The sequence below is a fragment of the Sceloporus occidentalis genome, unplaced genomic scaffold (genome assembly GCF_023333645.1).
Source record: "Sceloporus occidentalis isolate IW3139 unplaced genomic scaffold, rSceOcc1.0.p SCAF_5, whole genome shotgun sequence".
NCBI classification, from domain to species: domain Eukaryota; kingdom Metazoa; phylum Chordata; class Lepidosauria; order Squamata; family Phrynosomatidae; genus Sceloporus; species Sceloporus occidentalis.
This window is the reverse complement of record NW_028316985.1, coordinates 11,960,043-11,984,978: the sequence shown is the minus strand read 5'-3', so window position 1 is coordinate 11,984,978 and position 24,936 is coordinate 11,960,043. Positions and strand designations below refer to the sequence as shown.

The window sequence follows — 24,936 nt, the reverse complement described above, 5'->3', positions numbered from 1 at the left end:
AGAAAGGCCTCTTCTGAACATCTTAAACTCAGACAGCCTCTTTCAGGAAAATGCTTGGAAAACCAGGGTCCATATCATGAGTCCTAAAGCCAAACTGATGTTATAAAATATGTTGAAGTGACTTTTTTCTCCCTTTCAGATCTGATATGTATCAACATTTTGTTGGATTTGCCCTTCCTTAAAACTGCAGGAATAGAAAAAGGGACTGTTCTTCCTTTCTTTAGGCTGTAGAGCTATGAGCAGAGATCGTGTCTACCAGAGATTAGGTGAGGCCTCCAAGGGTGGAAACCTAAAATCAGAACCCATGTCTGCTAGCAAAGTCCACTCCCCATTTCAAGCTAAACCCTTCTTATATTTCTTGCACCTTCCTCAAAAAGTTCCATACCCCCCAACTGACCCAAGTTGGCATTTGTCATCATTAGTCATTTGTCATCCCTCTTTTTTAGCAGCTTTTAAATTGTCCTTGTTTCTCTCTTCCTCCCTCTTTCCCCCTTTGCTACAAAACTCAAGTCACAGTGCAAAAATAGTCTGCACTCAGTTAACAGGAGATGAAAGGAGCAGATAGATTCTTGCCCTTTCAGTAGACTCAGGCAAAAGCAAGCTGCAACATGTTGTGTGTTCTTCTTCATTCATCAGTTTTGCTATCTTGACCACACACTTATGTTGCTTGGCCACCTGTGTCCTAGTTTTCATCTGTGAAATGCTGGGGATATGCAATTCCCTAAAACCTACCATTGGGAAAATTGAGTGTGGGGTTAAAGGTATCATAGAGTCATAGAGTCATGGAATCATAGGCCCGTTCCGCATGGGCCTTTGCGGTGCCCCCGTCACGTGCTAGGGGTTGGCCGAGGACCTAGCGTCCATACCAGCCTCACCCCTAGCACGTGACGGGGGCGTAAAAATGGCTGTGCCCTATACACACTGGCGCGGCCATTTTCACATGCCAGACGCTTAGCATCTGCACGTAGCGTCACGAGAATGACGTGGCGAGTGCGCCATTGGCACCTTGTTGTGTCATTTCCGTGACACAAGAAGAAGCCCCATTTTGGCGCTTCTTTTTAGCTGTACTGGGAAGCCTCGTGGTTTGGCCGCTGGGGCTTCTTGGCGCAGCTAATGATGGCACAGGTAGTGTGCCACTTTTCGGCACTCTGTAACGTGCCATAGAGCTGGAAGAGACCACAAGGGCCAGACCCCGCCAGGTCTCTCTATAGTTGAAAATGACTTACTAGGAGTGTCATTTTCTGCATGGGCTTGTAGTCCTCTTAGCAGAATTCATTTTTTTCTGAGGTCAGTTTTGCAACAGAACATTGCCTCGGAGGGGTGCCGTCAAAATAAACCAAAAGCCAGGTACTTTATTGAACAAACAGCAAACAGGTAGGGTTGGCCAAAAGCATGAGGTCAGGATCTGGAATATCAAACAACCCCCCCCCCCCCCCCAGTTATTCGATGAAACAAAATGACTGGTCACAGCAGGCCTCGGGATGCCCTAGGGGCTAAGAGTACACCATCTCGCAGACATGCAACCAGCCGATAGCATGTTCTCACCGTAGCCCCTAGTCATTGGGAGGCACTAGCACAATGTGGCCCCTGCAATGGCCACAACATATGCCCTCAACACACCCAGGCCCCAAAGGACTCCCAATCCAATGCTCTGCAGCCCTGGAAACCATGCCCACCAGATCCATGACCTATGCTGCCACCGGAACAAACCAGAAATACGAGGGAGGGAGTGTGGGAGAGACGAGCAAGAATGGCACTGAGTCCCTGGACCACGTGGCCTTAAATAGGCCATACCAAAAGGGGGAGGAGCTGGAAGGAGGAAGCCACACCCTCAGGCCAGTCAACCATTCGGCTGCATGGAGAACAGGAGTGACCACTGAGTGGTCCTCATGCCTCCTAGAGCGGCCCATTGGGAGGTGGAAGTCCCTCCCTTCCTTTCCTGGTGACCAGTCACAGGCCTGCTCGCCCCAGCAAGGCATGCTTTGGCACGATGAGCCCGCAGAAGGGCCAATATGGTGGCGGCCTCCCTCTTGGCAGGTGAGTCTGGCAGCTGTTCTAAAACACACTTCTAAAAGACCTTTGGCTTGCTGAGGATTTGAGACAAACTGAAGCAAGAGACTGAGGCTGGAATCCTATCAATTGGTCCCAACCAGGGTAGACTGATTCAATCAATGTTTGGCTGGTGAATCAACACATAGGTTGATTTAATAGCTCCACTCTAGTTGGGCCTAACTATATTATTTGCACAGAAAATTTTGTTTCCTGTGATGAACAGCACTGTATGAATTTTTCACTAAATAATTCTCAAGTTGTGAATATTCTTCAAAAAAATTGTACAGTTTTCAAAGACCTTACAGCCTTGTCTTCAGGGGCCAAAAAAACATTTCACTGCTCTTTTGGTGTCATCTTGTTTAGCTGATATATTGGGCTTTCAGTACAGATACGATCCATGTTAGCTCTCTTTTGCTGAAATTGATGTTGTGATTTTAAAGCTTTTTTTCCCCCCTGTTTTGTTTGTTTTGAAGAATACCTTGTCTTTCTCATTAATATTCCACCTAGATTAAGGGGACTACAAACATTTTCACAAGGTCGAAACTGATTCCAGATCACACAGTTGAAATGCTAGTTCTTGACAGTCATTGTGGTGTGTGCGTATTATCTAAGAACACAGCTATTATACATGCTAAGAAAGGAGCAGTTTTATTGTTTTCTGGGGCAATCTCTTGTTCAGAATTGCAAAGCGGATTGCCTTTGGTCTATCAGCAACTGCTATCCTGTCATCCTGTATGAGTTCTGCTCTCTCTTCCTCTGTTGATTTCACTATCTCCACTCTATATAGTGTTAGTTATCTGCTTCCCTGAGTACTTATATAAAATCAAACATGTTTCATTCCATGATAAACAGTACCGTAAAATGCTTCTATGTGGCTGATTTTCTGGTTGAAGGATTATCCTTTAAAAGACTTGCAGCCTTACCTTTTTGGCATGGAACAATGGCTAATATCTTCTTAATTTTTGCAGATCCTGGAAGAGTTACTTTTGGGGGGGCTGCAATCTATTTTTATGTTGGCTCATGGATTCTGGGAGCTGTAGTCCAAAAGAGTGACTTTTTCACACTCTTCCCTTTTTGTGATATATATCTTGGGATTCCAAGGCATGTTAACAGATACTTCTGACAAACAGGATATCCAGGCCGCAATCACACTGCTACAACAATGTCTTGGAAAGATTCCTTGCAACACTGAAAAGTTAAAATTCATTAAGGATGAACTGTGTGATTTTTTTAGCAGTATACTTTACATCCCTATTTATGACAGGAAAGTGATTTTCATGTTAAGAATTCTATTATTTTTTTGTTGCTGCCATTTGGCCCATGTTGCCACAGTGGCGAGAATATTTGGTAGAGACTATTTCTCCAGCAGCAATTCATAAAATGAAATAGACATGCACTGATTGTGGCTGGTTCTGTTTGTTTGTCTTGTTTTTTGCATTTGGATAATTTTTAGTAAAGACATTAGAACCAACTTTGGGTCAAAATGGATGGCCCTAAAGGAGCAGCATGACGCCTCCCTTTTGAGCGCTGGATTGGAGCTGTGGCAACCACATACTGAGGCCCTGATCTGGCTATTTGGTGGCTCAAAAAGAGGAGGAAAATACCACTCCTTCTTGAGCCTGCAAAAGAGCACCCTTTCAGCCTCCACCACAACTTTGTGGTGCTCCTGCGATGTGCGGAGGATAAACATTGCATCACCAAAGTACCACAATGCTGCCTGGCATCTGGACCGGTGGGTGTCATGATACCAACTTGGGGGCAGCATCAGGGCCTGTGTCATCTAAACACCACATCCCCATACCACCCCCAAGCTGGTGCTTACTACCAGTCTGCTTGGGACCTCAGTTGTCTGTGGAACTATTTGAGACAAAACACATAGACCAGAAGCTGGAAAGCATGGGAGAAACTCATCTCTAGAGTTCCTCCTTAATAGACTTTTATATGAAGGAACCAATCCTTTGCTCTGTATCCTTTGCTCTGTCAGGGTGGCCCATTTCAGCTTTTAAAAGACTTTTCCGAGTGTTGTTGTTCAATACCTTCAAGTCCTTTTTGATTTATTGTATCCCCAGGGCAAACTTATAACAGGATTTTCCTGGCAAGATTTGTTCAGAGCAGGATTGTCTTTGCCTTCCTCTGAAGTTGAGAGAATGTGACTTACCCAAGGTCACTGACTGAGTGCAGAATTAATGCAATAATTAATTATTAGCAGAGTAGAACACTGTTTGTCAAAAGAAATATATAAAAAGTAAGAAAAAAGAAATCTTGCTCAAGATATTTCTCCACTTTGACTTTGCTTCCTTGCATAGCGCCTGTTCAGTGTAGTGATGCATTACTGTCTCCTTTTCTTTCCTTCTCTTGTTCAAATGTACTCTCACTACAAATGTCTCTATCTTGTCTCAAGTTTCATACATACTGATGTTACCCAGATGCTTACAATGACTGGGGTGAAACTAAAAAAACAGCAAGTGATAGAAGCCCTGGCATTAGAAAGATATCACCGAGAAACACAATAAAAAAGTGTGGCTAAGGGATTTTAGGAGGTGGAGTCCAACAAATAACTTTTCCATAGTATAGAACCATGTCAGTTAAAGGGGTGTCAAACTGTGTTACTTCTGCAGTGTAGATGCAGACTTAGGTGCAGTAAAAGAACATCCCTGCCTTGTCTATTTGTACTATAATGTCAAACAAGAGATGGCAGATATCAAACCTACTGATACCCAGTCACACCAGAAAAATGCACAGCAAGAAGACAGCCTTGCTTTTGGGTCCCTATGTTTTCAAGACAGGTGATTAGCACAGTCAAAGATGGACCAACAGTCGTGCTTGGCTTTCATTTGGCAGATATTTTCTCAGCATCAGATGGATAGTCCCTTTCTAGGCACACCTATCTCTAGATCAGAACACTCGGGTGTCCTGCAAATGTGGACCATAAATTAAATGCATAAATATATACATATATAAATAAGATTGGGACAGCCAATAATTAAGTTCTTTTAAGGCACTTTACTGCATTATGCATTTTCCCCCAGCTCTGCTTTACATGGACTGTTCAATTGGAACAGTACCCAGTTCTCATTTTTCATTCTCTCTCCTTTCTCCCTTTACCTTTTGTCACCATATGATGCTCAGGGACTCCAGAGAGCCTAGCTGAGAAAGAGAGACAGCTTATGGGCATGATCAATCAGCTGACCAGTTTGCGGGAGCAGCTGCTGGCAGCTCACGATGAGCAGAAGAAACTGGCGGCCTCACAAATTGAGAAGCAACGCCAGCAAATGGAGCTGGCCAAGCAGCAACAAGAACAGGTGAGCGATTATTAAAAGGGACTTTTAATCTAGTCCTGCTCTTTAGTTTGGGAGTAGGTTATTAGCACTCCATTAACATATCTCTATTTTAGGAGGTGTGAAATAGTTTACAATCTGATGCTAAGGTTTATTTTTCCCCCCCGGAGATGTATGTAAAAAGTTGGATGGAATATATAGAGGTCTGCATTTATTAATAGGGTGCAGGGGAAATTCCTGCTTTAAAGTACTGGGCATAATAATTATGAAGGAAATAGTATATGTATGCCATGTGCAAGATGAAGCATTAATAAAATCTGCATGCCATCCAACTGTCTTGATTCAGTAGGGACAGACCTGATTAATCTTCTGTCATCTCACTTTTTCAGCTACTTTTAGAATGTTCTGGTTCTTCCTCTCCCTTTCCTCCTTTGTCCTCAGCTCACTTCAGTTGCTGGAAACTGAGTTCCAAATGCAAAAGTAGTTTGCACTCAACTCAGCAGCAGGAGGAGAGAGGAGGCTCTGGTAGGCTCAGGCAAAAGTAAACTACTGCAGCTTTTCCTCATTTGTGAATTCTTCCTTATTAATAAATTTTACATCTTCACCACACTCTGATTTTGCTTAGTAACAAATGTCCCAGTTTCTGTCTGCAGAATGTTGGGAGATTCTTTTACTAAAGTCAGATCATATATGAACTATATAGTATAAAATGAAGCTGTTGATAAAATGTGGAATTTTGTGTAAGATTTTTTTTTAAAAAAAATGTTCTAATAAATATGACAGGCCAGTACTATACAAAGAGCAATATTTTTCCACGACCTTTATACATGAGCTTTTAGATGTATACCGTTTTTCATACATTTTTTGACAGTATAGAAGTGCCCATTATTTGAATTTGGACTAGCTGTTGGCAATCATCCAAGTTTGCCAAGCCAATGGTTTGTTTTTTGTTAATTATTATTTTAGGAAGAGGACAGGTATCAATGACTCCCAGTTAATTTATGTTGTATGTTATGTTGACCTTCTCACAGATTGCAAGACAACAGCAGCAGCTTCTGCAGCAACAACACAAAATCAACCTTCTACAGCAACAGATTCAGGTCAGAGATTGTGAATGCAGCCATTACTTTAATTATTTCCTTCTATCTTTTCATGTTTCTCATTACTTCCCATTTAACAGCTTATTGCCATTCAAAAATATGAGACACATGCCCACATATACCTGAACTGAAGCTCATTTTCAAACTATGGCTGTCTATATGCATTGGGGTACCTGTGCAAACTGAATTAGGTATAGACTTAAGGCTTGTCTTCACAAACCAGAATGCTCTGAGCTGCTCCCAGAGTAATCTGGCTCTGGATCTGCCTGATTCTTCCCATTACTTCTGTACTCCAGAGCGGTGCTGGGTGTCTATAAATGTATCCCACCATGCCACCCAGCATCACCGCTGCTGTCACAAGTCACACTCTCTAAGGTCACAACAAGTTGCCCAGTTTCACTTCCATGGCTGGGCCCCTCACTGTGATCTCAGAAGGAGCAACAGTGGGACACATGTTTAGACAGCTGCTTAGTGTCACAATAGAGTCTTCAAGATTTCCTGCAAGATTTGGAGCAAAAAGTGAGTTTTGAAAATCTTATTTATTTATTTATTATATTTATTTGTATCCCGTTCTTTTCCCAGGACTGGGACTCAGAGTGGCTTCACAGCATTAAAAACAGTACAGTTAAAAACATAATTTAAGCAGGGATAGGAGGGATTCAGTGCAGAACTGGCCTTTCCTCATGATGACACTCCACACTCAAATTGTGAATTTGGCCCTGTGTCATATAGACAGGTTGTGGTACAGGCAGAAGGGAACTGGTGTAATTGGACTGTGTAGAAATAAACTGAGTCACATGTTGAGTAGAACCATTGGAAGCAACTCAATTTAATCATTACTAAATTTAATCCCATGGAGCTCCATGAGTCTACCGCATGTATGACTAAGTCTAGATTCAACCCATTATGTACAGTGCAAGTCTGAAATCTAATGTTCTTATAGAAAGAGTGTCTTGAGTTTCATAGGTTGCTTTCATTACATGTATCTCTTTTGCTAATGAGGACAGGGGTGAGTCTTTCCTTTGTAACCTTAATGTCCGTGCACTTCCTAGAAAAATATGATGAATATATTCTCATGTTTTCTGTTACGACAGTTTTCTTACAATTCTAATATATCTTATGTAGTTGTGAAGGGATGGAGAATTAGTTGTAAAAGTTTAGCAAACAGAGTTTTGTAAAATTAAAGAAGTCCCGTAGCAGGAGCTCAAAACTCTAGATCCTTAAACATATCCATCCATTTCAAGCACCTTGTTTTACATAACAGTGGGAGTGACATTTTTATACTTTTTTTATATATTAGAACAACATGGTCATATAGAAAGGAAAGGAATAGCATTAACATGTGATGATTAGACTCAAGGGATGTAATCTTGTGCATATGCATGCAGCAGCAGTTAGGCCTTTACATGTGTATTTCCAGTCATGCAACTACTAGGACCACTATATACTGGGAGCGGTGGGTGCTATGGTCATTCAAACATTGTTTTTTAAGTGGAGCAGTGTGAATAACCTCCCCACACATTCCAGTTTTGTTGTTCACATTATTATTATTTTTAAACGGGACTGCATCAATGTGCATCTCTTCAAGTTCAGTTGCTCACACATGCAAGCACTTGAATTAACATGGAGTTGACTATGTGAGTGTATTTGAAACGTATTGAAGGCATGCAGAGTTTAATCCTGAATTATCCCAGGTTCATTCACATTGGTTATTCACACTGCCTATGATGCAAATCTTTTTTTTAAAAACTGAGGGGAAAACCCAATATCAATTATCTAGTGGTAAATGGTTTTTTGGGCACACACACACACACACACACACACACAACTTTATCTATTGCATTTGGGATGCATCTGAACATCCCAGATTCATCCCAGATTATTTTCACATTGTGAACAACCCCTTGATGTAGCCCTCAGTTTCTTTTCTGACCAGTGATTTAACTTTGTTTCTCTGTTTCCTAGTTACTATATCCAGAAACTTACACTAGCAGTTGCATTTTTTTCAGAATTATACAGCAGTAGTGAGAAAAAGCTGACACAATTTTCTAGCTCCAACCAGAACATTTCTTTAGTGCCATAAATTGTGTCTGCATGGGCCAGAATACTCTGGAATCAGCCTGAGGTATCCTGGGCCTGAAGCTTCCCTGAAGTCCCCCCCCCCCGCCTTACCTGGGTACTTTGGAATGACACCAGGCATTCATACAGGAGTCCTGCTGTGCTGTCACTGCCGCCCACACAAGTTACTCCTTCTGAGGCCAAAAATGTGGCACCCAGCATTGATCGCATGGCTTGACACCTTGTTCTGGCCTCAGAGGGAATTACTTGTGCCTGTGGTGGTAGGTGGTACCATGGGATGCCTATGCTGCCCAGCATTGCTCCAGAAGTTCTGGATCTTCCAGAGCAAAAAGTAACTTCTTAAAATCCTTGCTAAGAGTGGTATACCACAGATTCGATGTTGAAGTGGCCATACATCATCTCCAAAGGCGCCTCCAAAGGCTGGGAACCAAGAAGATCAAAGATCTGGAAACCAGTCCCTAAAAGGAGCAACTTAGGAAGCTGGGTGTATTTGGGTATATTTAGCTTGGAGAAGAGAAGACTGACAGGTGACTTGATAGCCATCTTCAAATATCTGAAGGGATGTAATTGAGTGAGCTTGTTTTTCTGCTGCTTCAGAGACCAGAAAATGAGCCAATGCATTCAGATTGCAAGAAAATAGATTTTTCCTAAACATTAGGAAGAACTTCTTTACTGTGAGAACTGTTTGGTGGAGGAATAGACTGCTTCAGGAGGTCTTAGACTCAGCTTTGAAGGTTTTGAAACAAGATGGGTTTCTTTCAAGAGTGTTCTAGCTGTTCTATTTCTGCATGGTGGTGCTTGGACTAGATAGCCATTGGAGCCAATTTCCAAGATTCTATGATTCTATGAATTACACCAGGAAGATTCCAGCCTACACCACCCCTAAAGGGAATGAAAAAAAGCCTTTGAAATTAGGGGTCCTTTCACATTGCATAGTTATATTACTATGATTCCATTTTAACTGCCATACTATGGTATTCTGGGCTTGTTGTTACTAGAGCAATGATTCCCAAACTTTAGCCTTCTAGGTATTTTGGACTTCACCTCCCAGAATCCCAGACCACCTGCCAAGATGACTGAAGCTTCTGGGAGCTGAAGTCCAAAACACTTAGAGGACCAGAGTTTGGGAATCACTGCGACTAGAGCATTCTGGCTGAGAATTCGAAATGACCCTTCAAAGATATCAGATCCCAGGATACCATAGGCAATTGAAGTAGAATCATAGCACTATAATTTCATTGTGTGAAAGGATGCCTGGTTTGTATTTGGGATGAAACAGAGCCCATACAGAGGAATTTAAACAAGTAGACTTGTCCTATAATTATTTTTGCAACATGTCCTTTTTAAACCTTCCTTAACAGAGGGCTATAACATGCCTGGACACCTTGTCTTTTATCTGGAAGTATTTTGACTATTTCTGATTTTTTTTTTTATCATCAGTTTATTGATAAACATCACGTCTTGTATTAATGTTGATTTTTGGGTGCATGAAATCAAATTTCTTTCTGCCTGTATTAACTGACAGGACCCACTATCCTGCTCGTTGGTATTAGCTAGGATCAACAAAGCTATCTGTTTCTAGTCTATGTCATTTTACATAGTTTTATACATAATACCATTTCATCTTGGCTTAAAAGGAATGTCATCTCAAAATACATACTAAAATGCATGTTTTGATACATTCATGCTACTGGGAATTGCATCCTGGTATTTGGAGATGCATGAAATCTGGCAGATTGCCAAATTTCTATTCTCACTTTGCCAAGAAGGATATGAATTTGTTTGCTTCCTTTTCCCTCAAAAGAGATTTGTAAAGCTCAGACTCCTCAAATCTAGCTGTAGTGGAGTAGAAAGGAACCTCTGGACTGTGGGTGAACCCAATCTTAACCATGGAGGATCCAAAAGGTGCCACATCTGCTCCTCCCAAATAAAGAGGAATGCTGGTATTATCTCCAGTAAGGACTTTATCCCATGAGACTTGAAAATTACGAGCATGATAGTAGTATCTGTGGGAGTAATTTATCACATGATGCTATCTCTGTCTAGTAGCTGTTCTATAGTCCATCCATTGTTGGAGCTCTCCTTCTCATTGAGGGGCCAAACCCATCAATGCCTCCCAGTTGTGCTGCTTTTCCACTGTTGATGCACCTGTAATAAGTTCCTCCCAAATCAGTCATGTGGTGTAAGTGGACATAATTCTGCTGCTCTCCTCCTTGCTATTCCCAAGTTGGCTGCTTTCTTCCCCCTCAATTTCTTTCTTTTCTTTTACTTAATGGATTGCTATGATCATGCAATTGTGCTAAAACTAAAGGCATAGAGTAAGGAGAAGGGGCTATAGGTGCTGGTGGTGTGGAAAACAGAGGCCAGGACAGAAGCAGCACCATGGCAATTTGGAAAATATGAGGAATGATAACTGTCCCCAACCCACTAAGTTTGTATTTCCTAAACTAACACAGTTGTAGTGCTTTAGGAGCTTGTTGAGATAAAACCCTTAGTTTGATTGGATTACAAAAGGCGCAAGAAGAGGCCCTTCATGTAGAGTTCCTTCACCCGGTGGGGCCCCTTTTCATCAAAATGTTATGTGCATATCCATGGGTACAAGTGTTCAACCCCCTCCCACTCTAGCCACTTGTGCAAACATTGGGAAATGTTTCCCTTGCTTTGAATATTAGCAGTGGAGTTAGCCTGGGTAGCAGAGCATATCAAGTGTGGTAGTGGGGCTCGTCCCTGCAATCATATACTTCCTTCCTCATAAATTCTTTTGGGTTGCATCCGCAATGCAGAAATAATCCAAGTTGACAGCACTTTAACTGCCATGGCTCAATGCTATGGATTTATGGGAATGGTAGTTTGTTGTGGCATCAGAGCTCTCTGGCAAAGAAGGCTAAATGACTTACAAAACTACAATTTCCAGAATTCCACAGCACTGAGCCATGGCTGTTAAAATGGTGTCAGACTGGATTATTTTTGCAGTGTGGATGCAATGTTCAGGTATCTTTGATTGGCTGGAATTTACCGTGTGAGAAATTAAACAACAGAGCATGACACTGAAGCCTCAGGCAAACACGGGAAATAGTGACAGGAGACAGGATCACTGAGGTGAACATTTGTTCCCAGGCAATATTTCTGAGAAATAAAAGAAGCTTACAATGAAGAAACAGGAAGGGATTTTGGTGTAGCTCTGATCAGAAATTGCTATCTTGTGCATTCTAGACAAGACAGCTTCTTCTCCATACCAATCCATTCTTGCTACTTTTTCCCCCAGCTTAGAAGACTGACCAATGTTGAAGATGTTATTCAAGAAAACCAGGCCTGATATTGCATCATGCATTTGGATGGTTAAAATGCAGGAACAAACACAACTGTGGATATTTATTTGTTTGGAAACAACAAAAGATCCTACTCACTGGATCCAATTTTCTGTAGAGTCTGCTATAGTCATACTACTTCTGAATGAATTATTGTACAAGGAGGGGGAGGCTTCCATTGATAGATTTCACTAAAAACATTTTTAACAACACCAAAAAAAAACCCAGAGACAAGCTTGATGATTTATGCCTCCCCTGCCCACCTCCCTCCCCCAAGCATAATAATTTTACTAAGTCTTATTCATTCCAAGCAATTGTCAGACGGCTTTTTTTCTTCTTCTGTTAATTTTCCATTCCATGAAGCCTTTGATTTAACCCCTTCCCCAAGTTTAGAAATTCTATAATGTGGTCATATAATGTCTCTCTGTGGGCATGCCTCCGTTGTTTCCATACAAAGCTTTGTGTGCATTCAGAAGTAAGTCCCAGAGAGTTCAGTGGGCCAAAAGGAGTGAGAAAAGTGCAACAAATGGGGGGCACATATGGCTATCAAGATTCTGTTTTATAGCCCCAAAGCCTGCAAACAGATGCTCAGTTTAAGCTGCATTTTTCATGTATACATATATTTGAAAATCCCAGATAAAACAGGGTAAGAAACAATATAGATAGGTCCTAAGAAATTAAGAACAGCCTTGCAGATCAAACTAAAGGACAATCTAGTCCCTGCATTCTGCTTGCCTCTGGAAAGTCTACAAACTTCCTAGCTTCTGTTATTGAAAGTTATTGAGAGTAAACCCCAGGATATGGTTTCCATAGAATTGCCATAAGTTGGAAATGACTTGAAGGCATGCGACAACAACAAAGTTGTTATTGATGTTGTTTATTAAAGTATTATAATGTATCCTTTGCATGAAGAAAATGGTCCAAAGTTTCTTCTTGTTGTTTATTATTCTTTCATTATTTATTTAAATTCTTATTTCATGTTCAGTATAAAAATATCTCAGGACAGGGTAGAGACTGCAAAACAATATAAAACAAAATTTGAGAAGTGTCAAGATAATTTTTAAGCATATAAAACTGTGTGTGCAGCCTCATCAGACCATGATCCCTAGATCCGAAAGGTTTTTGATGTGGTGCCAAGTCTTAACATGGCATCAAAGATAAAGCAAATGTCAGTGCCAACTGGGCATCCAAGGAGAGAGCATTCCACAGACAGGAATTCCTTGAACTCTTTTGCATTCTGAAGGATGCTGGATTGAGGACAGAGACTGCAAAATTATTTCAGGTATTGCTCATATAGCACCACAGCAGCTATAGAAATACAGACACAGGATACATAAAGAATTGTATTTGTGGATTATTCTCAGTGTCTCACTCTCTGCTGTGGTAGAAATTTGGAGACTGAAGAGAAATTTCCTTAGGGGCAGAGTTCTTGTTTAGTGGGGCAAAAACTCAGCCTGCCCCCCAATAGTTACATTTGAAAGCACAGATGGAAAGGTTAATGGCTGAAGCAGTATAGAAGGTATGGAGATTCTATAGCGTTGAGCCATGGCTGTTAAAGTGATGTCAAACTGTATTAATTCTGCAGTGTAGATGCAGCCGAAGTCTCTTTTAATTGTGAGATCTGGAATCTTTCAAAGTATAGTGTGCGTTTCTCCCATCTAGTCCTTATGTTGCACTGTGGTCCATGTGATTGGCTTTAGATGAGCTTGAAGAGATGGCTCCCATATTTCTCTTTCTAAGGGATGGGAAGAGAGGAAAGATAAAGAGAGAAGGGGGGAGTGTTCTTAAGAATGCCTTTTTATTTTATTTTATTTATTGCAACCATGTGCTTGTACATATGGAAAAGCGCAGCATGAAGCCCAGGGAGCCAAAAGGAAGAAAGAAAAGCATCCTTGTCCATTGAACTGACCTACTGAGGGGAACATTAGTACACCATATGATCACCGTCTCATCTGTGTAGAGAATGTGGAGTCATGAGCACTTTTCTTTGGCAGCCAAAAGAAGAGAGAGAGAGAGAGAGAGAGAGAAAAGGCAGCTTTTGCTTTGGGAAGGTTAAAAAAAAGGAAAAGGAAAGAAAGATGGGGGAAAAAAGATGATTCAAGCAAGATAACAATAAATTTTTTTACTGCTGGCTGGTGGAGGTGTTTAGGATGTGTTTTCTTTATATCTCCGTCCGCCCCTAATTGACGATGCTTTAAAATTGAATGACTAGCAGTCAAAACGTGTTTGCTTCAAGCTGAGAAGAAAAATGCCGGTGTCTGTGCTTCCAAACTGATTGCGCTTTGTACACAACTGACAGCCGCAGTCACTTTGAGTGACTGATAAGTGGGGAGCTTTGCCACTTATCAAGGAATGTGCGCTGAAAAAGAAAAAAGGACTCTGAGCCATTCAGATGCGTTGGCATGTTCAAAATAACATCTCACATCAGTCAGACTCACAAGGCACTGGGAGACGTTTCAAAATAAACTTTGGATCCATCTATCTTGCTATCTGGAGGCAAAGATTCAGTTTAACAGACAAATCACCCGTGTAGTATCGCAGTGTTTCCCAAAAAGGAGAACATCATTATAATGCTCGTGGCTTTTTTGAAAAATACAATGGCTGGAATTTCTACAATGTTGGCTAGGCCTTCCCTTGGTCAAGGGCTATCCGTCTCCCAATTTTAATGGGGAAATTCATTTCTCCACTTTGTAGGGAGCTGCAACCCAATGGGAAGAGCCAGGGTGGTGTAGTAGTTTGAGCATTGGACTATGACACTGGAGACCAGGGTTCGAAACCCAGATTGGCCATGAAAACTTAGGCAAGTCAATGCTCTCAGTCTCAGAGAATGGTAATGGCAAACACCCTTTGATTAAATATGCCCAGAAAACCCTATGCTAATCCTGCCTTAGGTTTGTCATATGTTGGAAATGACTTGAAGGCACACACACACACCCCTCAGTGAAAGGACCATAGTTCTGGGGTACAAATAGGTATAGATGTATCTTGCAGGTTCATTTTTGTTTATTTTCTCTTTATTTTATGCCATTTCTGCGCCACTTGGCTTTTTTTGACAAGTCTTCATGAAAATTTGCTTGTGTGCATGCATGTGTTTCTCAGCAGGTCTGTATTTGTGCATACTTTCCCAAAGGTATTTATTCTGCCCCCCCCCCCAAATAATTAATTAATCAATTGTTGATTTATACAGTGGGCCTTTGGAATATGCTGGTGTTTGGATCCCCCATGGATACCAAAATCCATGGATGGTCATGTCCCATTATATAGTATGGGTAGTAAAAATAGTGTCTCTTGTATAAAATAGCAAAATCAAGACTAAAATGGCCTTGTATCAAGAATAAAGTGGCCTTGAATATAGAAAAAGTGGGGAATGCTGCTACTTACAATGCTTTATTCTCTTAATTTCCAGCTGTTAGTTTGGGCAGCAATTTTGATTTCTCCCATTGCCAACAAAATGCAAGGAAAAGCTCTGGTAGAGTGATTCACCGGAAATGTATTGGTACCACCTACTGAGTCATCAGTACTATTGACTGCATCATTATGGGTTTCCCCTTACACACCATTCCTCTAAAGATGGGCAGTGCCCATTGCTGCTGTTTTTATGAGACATAATTGAATCACCAGTTAGGGAGGTGAAATGTGAAGTCTGCATGGCGATTAATTGGAACAATGTGATGGTTAGGTTCCTTTTTCCTGCTTGTTGGGCTGGTTTTTATTGCACATTTGGCAGATTTGTCTGACATCCTTTACATTTTGCTATGACAGTAGCAATAAAGAAATAAAATGGAATGGGCTGACCATCAGGAACCAGAGAAAGGAGGAGCATACTTGAATCTCAAAGTGGAGAAAATGCTAGAAATAGTAGTTTAATTGTTGCCTGAAAGGGGTTAGCTTGTCCTTTCATTGTTGTTTTTTCAACTGAATTAGTGTTTTCTTGATGCAAGTACAGTCGGTCCTCCATATCAACAGATTTCTTATCCAGAACACTTTCTAGGCAGAAAATATTTGTGTGTGTGTGTTATGAGTTATATATTATAGGAATATTTCTATCTACATAAAATGCTGCAATAGTCCCTCATGTGGATTATGTGCACAATATAGTGGGCCCTTGGTATCCTCTGGGGTTTGGTTCAAGGACTCCCCATGGATACCCAAATCTGTGGATAATGAAGTCCCATTATATACAATAATGTAGTAAAATGTCCCTTATACAAAATGGTAAAATCAAGCTTTCCTTTTTGGAATTTTTTAAAAATATATTTTCAAACCATAAATGGCTGATTCTCTGGATGCGAAAACTGTGCATAGGGAGGGCCTGAACTGTACATCCTGAACTGCAAAGATACTCATCAATTCAGGATTCTCCTTACCTGACACATATTTCCTGACACTTGAGAAACATGTTTGTTTGTTTTTTTACAATTTTCCAAATATTTTGTATTATTATTTCCATCCTTAGTTGGGGGGGGGGGGGACTTGCTCTTATACATTTGGGGGCTTTCTTTGTGGTATTCAGGTGAAAACCACCTAAAATACCACATTGAAAAAAATAATGGGGTGTTTCACGAGCCCCAAAGCGAGGTCCCAATGCTGAATGTGGTCCACAAACTGGACTTTCCCCACCCCTGATTTAGGTGATTACAGCCGGTAAGAAAAGAGATTCATAAATGGCAAGTGTAACCCATCTCCATGTGTATGGTCTCTTAGAATTGTCTGAATGTCTTACCATATGACCTAGAAGCTACATTCTGAGACATTAAGCTTTATCAGAAGTGGGCAGCTGCAGCAGATCCAGAAGCCCGTTATTTTCCCTTGGGATGCTTCAAGAGCTGCACAAGCTGCCAAAAATGGCAAAGGAGAAATGCAAATGCGCGCGCACACACACACACACACACACAACCCCACACCTGGAAGTCCATGGAAGTCCATTACTGGTTCTGAATATATATGTGTATGTGGGCATGGGTGTGTCTATGTGTGCTGGACTATGACTCTGGATACCAGGGTTTGGGTGACCTTGGGCAAGTTACATGTTTTCAGCCTCAGAGGAAAGCAAAGGGAAATCCCCTCTGAACAATTCTTACCAAGAAAACCCTATGATAGGTTTGCCTTAGGGTCGTCATAAGTTGGAAATGACTTGAAGGTACCCAACTATCTATCTAGCTATCTAAACATAAAATGATTCAGGGCTCTCTTTACACCCTGTTGAAAAGCACACTTCCACAATTCCAGGTAGGAGAGTTCTTGTTTCTGGGCAGAGTTTGGAGCCTTATGAAGGGTGTGAAGAGTTCTAGGGCTACCAAAACAAAACACCCCCCCCCCCCATTCTGGAAGCTACATCCAGATACATGACTACACTTCCCTCACCTCTGTGCTAAACCATTTGTGGGCATGACAGAGCCGAGAGTTAGGAAACTGTTCTGCTATGGGTCCAAATTCTCTACCCTGTAGCCCTCTGTGGATCAGATGGCATCAGTGGATGGAGCCATGCCATCTCTCAGGAGTGTTTTCCTGCATGGCAGGGGGTTGGACTGGATGGCCCTTGTGGTCTCTTCCAACTCTATGATTCTATTCTTCTACGATTCTATGATGTCCATGGCATGGCCATGGCCCCAGACATCTTTGCGTTCTTGTTTGAAGTTCTGGGTGGATCTCCAGACTTGAGAACCTTGCTTTGTTTCTCCTGCCCCTTTCCTGTTTCTGGAAAAGACCGAAGGATCAACACATTCCCAGCCAGGGCTTATAAGCTCTTCAGAGATCACCCAGCTTCTTTATGCCTTCCAATCCTCATGGCTGCAGGGATGTTTCAAAATTAGTCAGTCAAAAATACCAAGTCCAGCAGAAGGGTAGATTGTGAGCCAACCCTGAGACTGTGAAAGGAGAGGAAATATTCGAGCTTTTTAGGCCTTTCAGAATGAATGAGGGCAATGTTTTCTGCCCCTGGACTCTGATTTTGAAACCTCAGTACCATTGTCTGACACAATATGTTATTGCTAAGGTTTTCCCAGAAATGCTAGACTTTTGTATCTTTCCCTGCCTTGTGTTTATGTGCTTAAAACCAGCATTAATGTACTCCTAAGTAATTCTATACAAATCAGTGGGAATACTCCAGAGCAAGTGGGTTGCAGATTGCACCTCAGGGGGAGAGGGAAAATGACCGCCCCATTTCCCATTGTTTGTTGCAGGTTTTTCTTCTCTGTCTATTGTCAGCCTCTCTTTTTGTTGTGCATAGCAGGTGTTTCTTTCAGTACACCAAAGCTGGCAACACAAGGGTTTCCTTTGTGGTGGTTCCTTGGAGACTTTTGATTAAACTCTTCTTTGTGGTAATGATGCCAAGTTGCACACGGAATTTGTGCATACACAAATGCCTTCCATTTCTTCATTCATTCTCGTTGCTCAAGTCTCTTGTTCTCACTTCTCTGTATTATCTTTGTCTTTCACCAGCTAAATCTAAAAGTAGGCCACATCCTGACCACACGGCCATTTCTCATTGGCTTATTCTTGGTGCTTTTAGCTCTCTCTTTAAACAACAACAACAATTTCTAAAATAAATCTTTAAAAGAAAAAAACAAACAAATATTTTAAAAGGGAAGGGTTGTAGGTCAGTGACGGAGTTCCTGCTTTGCATTTAGACAATCTCAGGTTCAGTTCACAGCATTTTCAGAAAGGGTTCAAGAGCTTGACATGCTGGGCAGCTACTGGAGGTCAGCATAGGACCAGTCTACATGAGCCAATTAAATTGGTTTACCTACCAACCTCATCACAATCTATTTACGTGATGCAGGACCAAATCCCCAGTTCGAGTGTGGATTGTCTTCACAATATGAGGCCAGTTCCACACTGAATCCATCATATCTCTGCCTAAAATGGTTTGTAAAAATTCACCTTTTGCTCCAGATTTTCCAGGAAAATCTAGAATTCTGTGGAGTGATGCTGAGCAACTGTCTACACACATGTCCTGCTATGCTACCTGGTCTTTCTATCCTGATGCAAATCACTATATCTGAGGTTAAAACAAGGCAACCAGCCATGTGATTGATGCTGGGTGTCTCATTTCTATCCTCAGAAGGATTCGCTCACACAAACGGTGGTGGCACCAGGTGACATGGCAGGATGAGAGTGTAGACAACCACTTGATGTCACTCTGGAGTGTGATGGTAATGGGGGAAATCTGGGGCAGCTTTGGGGACAGAATACTATAGGAGCAGCCTGATGTATTCTGCCTGGTGCAGACAAACCCAAAGACTAGGAGTGAACAAAGGACAGTTCTAGGGCTTCATGCATCTCCTGGGGCTGTTTTTGTGAGCTTCAGCCCCACAAGCTGCTCCAGTACATCTGGGGGGGGGGGGGGGCAAAAAAAGGGAGGGGGAAATGCACTGCTTATCCTGGAAGCATTCAGTCATGGAGATTCACCATTTATATGGGTTGCAAAGAGGAAAGGGCAGCACTGTGTAAACAACAACTACAACAACAAAAGGAAACAATTGACTTTTTGAAAGATGTGAACTTCTAGCCATTGCCTGTTTTATTTTTGTAATGTTTGGTAATTGAATGTTCAAAGAATGTTCCAAGACAGAAAACGGATCTCTAGACCTGTAAAAGTTGCCTGACCTTGTTACAATAATATTGCTGCTGCTGCTGCTGCTGCTGTGTGCCCTCAAGTCTTTTCTAATTTACAGTAGCCTTGTAGTCAAACTTAGAATGGAGCAAGCTTGTTTTCTGCTGTTCCAGAGACTAGGATACAGAGCAATGGATTCAAGTTACAGGAAAACAGATTCCACCTAAACATTAGGAGGAACTTTCTGACAGCAAGAGCTGTTTGACAGTAGAACAAATTCCCTCGGAGTGTGGTGGAATCTCCTTCTTTGGAGGTTTTAAACCAGAAGCTGGGGGGGCCATCTGCCAGGGGTGCTTTGGTTGTGTGATCCTTCATGGTGAGGGGTTGGACTAGATGACCCCTATGTTCTCTTCCAACTCTATGATTCCTTGATTATAGTAGGATTTTCTTGGCAAGAGTTGTTCAGAGGTGTTTTGCCATGGTCTTCCTCTGAGTGACTTACCCAACATATCCTTATGGATTTCCATGAACAAGTAGGGACTTGATCTGTCATCCCACAGAGTCAAAGTCCCACACTCAAAGTCCAAACACTTATCATACTCTCATGAAATTAGGTAATGTCCTATTATTCCAATGCCTTTCCTATTATTTGATCCAACATGTTCCCTATAATATGGTAGTGAATGCAGATATTACAGACACCTTGTAGGCTTGAGTCAAAAGGACAGATGTTTGTGAGAGAAAGAGGGAGAGAAAATGTTTATCAGTGTTAAAAGGACATGACCATTCAACAGATATTTTTTTCAGATAGATGAGATAGGTGGTGAAAGCTGAAAATATTCACTTGCACATGAATCACTACCCTGCATAGGTTTTGGCCTCAGTGATATCATTATTTCACTACACGATCACACATGAACCCTCTAAGATCACACAATTGGCTGGTCAAGGACATACTGTTCTTGTCTCAGTTTGGCTTCATTTCCAGCCTGCATCCTATAGAATCGTGAGATTTGTAGTTTGGTGAATCACAAGAGCTTTTTGACAGATAATTCTAAACATTCTAAACTACAGATTCTCAGGATTCCATAGAATACAGTCATGTCAGTTAATGTGGAAGCAAAATACTATAATTCATAGAATCATAGAATCGTAGAGTTGGAAGAGACCACTAGGGCCATCCAGTCCAACCCCCTGCCATGCAGGAAATCCAATTCAAAGCATCCCTGACAGATGGCCATCCAGCCTCTGTTTAAAGACCTCCAAGGAAGGAGACTCTATCACCCTCCGAGGGAGTGCATTCCATTGTCGAACAGCCCTTACTGTCAGGAAGTTCCTCCTAATGTTCAGGTGGAATCTCTTTTCCTGTAGCTTGCATCCATTGTTCCGGGTCCTGTTCTCTGGAGCAGCAGAAAACAAGCTTGCTCCCTCTTCAATATGACATCCTTTCAAATATTTAAACAGGGCTATCATATCACCTCTTAACCTTCTTTTCTCCAGGCTAAACATCCCCAGGTCTCTTAGTCGTTCCTCATAGGGCTTGGTTTCCAGACCTTTCACCATTTTTGTTGCCCTCCTTTGGACACGCTCCAGTTTCTCAATGTCCTTTCTGAATTGTGGCGCCCAGAACTGGACACAATATTCTAGGTGGGGCCTGACCAGAACAGAATACAGTGGCACTATTACTTCTCTTGATCTAGACACTATACTTTTATTGATGCAGCCTAAAATTGCATTGGCCTTTTTAGCTGCCGCATCACACTGTTGACTCATGTTCAACTTGTGGTCTACTTGGACTCCTAGATCCCTTTCACACGTAGTTTCATTCAGCCAGGTGTCACCCATCCTATATCTGTGCATTTTATTTTTCCGCCCTAAGTGCAATACCTTACATTTCTCCGTGTTGAATTTCATTTTGTTAGCTTTGACCTAGCTTTCTAGTCTATTCAGGTCATTTTGGATCTTGATCCTGTCCTCTGGGGTATTAGCTATTCCTCCTAATTTGGTGTCATCTGGAAGAGAATTTGACCCCATGTAGAGTACTAATTCCCATATAAGTGAATATTTTGATTGGTGAGCTCTTCGTTTCCATATGACAACTATCATAGATATGCCCCTGCCAGTTGAGAATCCAGAGTATTTTTCATACCGCTTTCTTTTGTATCACTTAGGTCTCCCCACTCATCTTCTTTCTGGCTGTACCTCCCACAGTGACATTTTTGACACCTCATGTGGTCTAGGGATTTGCCTTTTGGAGAGAAGAGGGGAAAATGGATGCTTATGGAGCCCAAGAAACGTATCAGGGCTCTGCACAGAATTGGCTAGACAGGGAATTTACATGGACCACCTGACCTCCAAATCAGCTTCACGACTTTGTGTCACTTTGAGGAGTTTTGTACGCATGTTTGAATTTGAAAGACTATTTTTCTTCATGTTGGGACTGTCTCTCCATGGAAATGCCAAAGCCGAGGACAGATAAATGCCTGGTTACAGTAAAACAAGAAAAGAAAATGCTCTGAAATTATCTGTCAGGCTCCATGTTTTTCTGAGCTTTTGCATTAGCAGGGGACGAAGTCACGGTGTGTTGACATGTGCTAATGTGCAGTGACATAATACCTGGAAAGGGGAGACAGCAAAAAGGCACAAACTTATCTGAGTTTTTCACGAGGAAAGAAGGGATTTAACTTTACTGGTTTAACTGTGTGTGTGTGTGGTTGTAAAATCAACATATTTACCCATGTTTGATAGAGATAAAGCAAACACAATAATTTTTTTTAGGTCTTGTGAAAAGTGGACCTTAAGATACCAAGCTGATTTCCTAAATCCACCCTCCCTCCTTGTAGAAATAGAGAATGGGGGAAAAGTTTGGTCCTTATCTTACAGCTTCACAAGGCAATTGAAATGCTTATATGAAGGACATCTCCTTGAACTCCTCCTCATTGGTCTTCACTTAGATTATGAAGGAAAGCTTCAGCTATATAGATTTCCCACAATGCACCAGTCTCTTCATTTTACATATCTTAGTGTGGCTAAAGAACCTTAATCTTTTTATTCTCCTAAACTGTCAATTAAGTTGTAGGAAATTCAATCCCTTACCCTCCCCACCAACTGTGCTTATGGATTTATAATTCAACTGTCAACTCAAATGTATTGCCCTGTGCTGTTCCTCAGCCTGCATAGTATCCTGACTTCTAATTGCCAATAACTTGAATATAAACTTTCTTAATAGAAACAGAGCTAAGTACTGAAATAATATACTTGATAATGAATAATGCATGTGCTTGTTCATTCGAGATTGGTCTTTGCAAAGCCACATCTCCAATTAGGGTGTGTTAAGGCCTTATCTGCATTGGCTGGTGCTAGTCTGGAACATTATGCTTTGGAACTGACCTCGAATTGGCCATGATGGCAGCTGCCAAATTTGGCATGGTGGCACAGAGATGTCTGCCTGGGCCAACCATGCTGAAACTGCACTGGCAAAGCTGGACTGTCCCTTGTTCCCAGAGCTGCCACATACCTTACCTGCAGGAGCTCTGTGGCCATGGCATCACTAGGAGGGTGTGAGGAGTGCATAGTGTAATGAGTGACACCCAGAAGAAGAGTGGTGCCCAGTTGGACCCTCCGCCCCCTTCCCAGCTGCTCCAGCTCTATGCTTCCTCTCCAAGGAAAAAAACCCAGGACAGAGGAGAAGGAAAAGAAGGCTGCTTTGTCCTGGGATTTTGCTCTGGAGAGGAACCTAGAATGGAGATAAAGAAGGAAGAGGAGGAAAAGCATGCATGTGCCCTTGCAGGTTGCTCCATCCCAGGATTCCTCTCCAGGGAAAAAGTCTGGACAGAGTAGGAGCAAGAAGAGAGGGTGCCAGGCTTTTTTCCCTGGAGAGGAAGCACAGAACAGAGCAGCCTGCAAGGACATGTGCATGCATGCATTCTCTTCCTCCTCCTCCTCCTGCTCTGGCCACATGATTACTCTCTGGAGATGAAGCTTGGGATGGAAGAGAAAGAGGAGCAGTGCATGCATGCCCTTGCAGGTTGCTCTTGCCCTGGAGGAGGAGGATGAGTGTGCACTGTGGTGAAGCCTGGAGGGCCAGCTTGCCACTGCCACCATCACTGGCCCCTAGCAGCCCACCCCTGCACTAGGTGACACCTGACATGGGGATGCTACTGCCTCCTGGTGTGCTGCTGCTTCTCCAGAAGGTGTGCTCATCCATGCAATCAATGTGAAGAGAGGGTAGAGGTGTTCCCTGGTGAGGGTTTCTGGAAGTCCTGTTATGAGTTTAAGGTGTCCCTCTGCCTATTTCCTCACTGATGGCACAGGTGAGGCCATCCTCTTGGAGAAGCAACGTCATGCTGGAAGGTTGTCCATAGAGCTCCTATAGGTAAGAGACATGGCAGTATTGGCTCTGCGGACAGTGCAGGGAAGGTATATGGTGTAGCAGCTGGCATGTGAACAACTGGCAAACCGAAAGTGGGCCCAATCTAGCTGTTTGCATGCCACAAAACCCTGCACTAACCCAGGACAAAGTTCTGTTAGCCAGGAAAACCCACAGTATCTCACCAAACATCACTGTATGTTGTGGATACTGGCATTGCATTAGGCACGAGGTTTTCCACCTGTGCAGGAAAGGCCTTAGGCTGCCATCTTAGGCAGGAGATCTGGAAAGTGATGAAAGTATAACATTAAAAGGCTGGTGATTTATTTGATTATTGTTGCATTTATCAAGCCACAGAGGGGGAAAGGGGCTGGTATAATATCTTGTCACAATGCCATAAACCTGAGCACCATGTACCTTAATTTGATTTCAGTAGCAGGGGGAAGCATTTGCTGTTATACCTCAGAGAGCAACATTGTAATTAGAGAGTTAGTTAATATCCTTTCTTCCTCTTGTCACAGAATCCAAATGTCTCTGCACAGCACTGGATCTGGAGATTGAGGTCCAAAACAAACTGCAGAAATAATCCAGTTTGAGACTACTTTAATTGCCCTGGTTCACTGCTAGGGAATATTGAGAACTGTAGTTTTGTGAAACATTTAGCCCTCACTGTCAGAGAGCTCTGATGCCACAATAAGCTACATTTTCCAGGATTCCCTAGCACTGAGCGTGGGCAGTTAAATCAGTCTCAAACTTGATTATTTCTGTAGTGTGTTTTGGGCCATAGGTCCCAGTGTTTGACTTTACATACCCTCCAACATATTGCAGAATGAAAACCAGATACACATGTGGCCAAGCAACTGGAGAGAGTAGTCAAAATACTAAAAGTTATTAATTGAGGAAGAGCAAACAAGCTAGGAGAAGATGCAGCAGTTTGCTTTTGCTTTTGTAGAAGGGTATGGGCCAAGAGCAGCCAGTAAGGTCTGTTACAAACCCACTGAAAGGACTGTAATGGTGAGGCCTGGCAAATGTCAGTTGGAATAGTAATCCACATGAAGGGAACCACTACCAAGAAGACCCCATACCAGCCCAATCACTGGTATAGTTGTAATACAAGTCTAAATCTATCCATGATTTGCCAGGTATCACGACCATTTGTGCCTTCTTTCACCTTTATGCAATTGTTTTTCCTCTT

The 24,936-nt window shown here is 42.1% G+C and overlaps 1 protein-coding gene across 7 annotated transcripts in view; it reads left to right on the top strand.

Annotated features, from left to right (window-relative positions):
• Positions 1–24,936, top strand: part of SOX5 (SRY-box transcription factor 5) — a 454,554-nt gene that overhangs the window by 219,113 nt on the left and 210,505 nt on the right. For all 7 annotated transcript variants that reach the window (XM_089527613.1, XM_089527612.1, XM_089527609.1 and 4 more), the window contains 2 exons: positions 5,182–5,354; positions 6,362–6,430. In XM_089527613.1, coding sequence (XP_089383739.1) covers positions 5,182–5,354; positions 6,362–6,430 — 242 coding nt within the window. The remainder of the gene's footprint in view (positions 1–5,181; positions 5,355–6,361; positions 6,431–24,936) is intronic.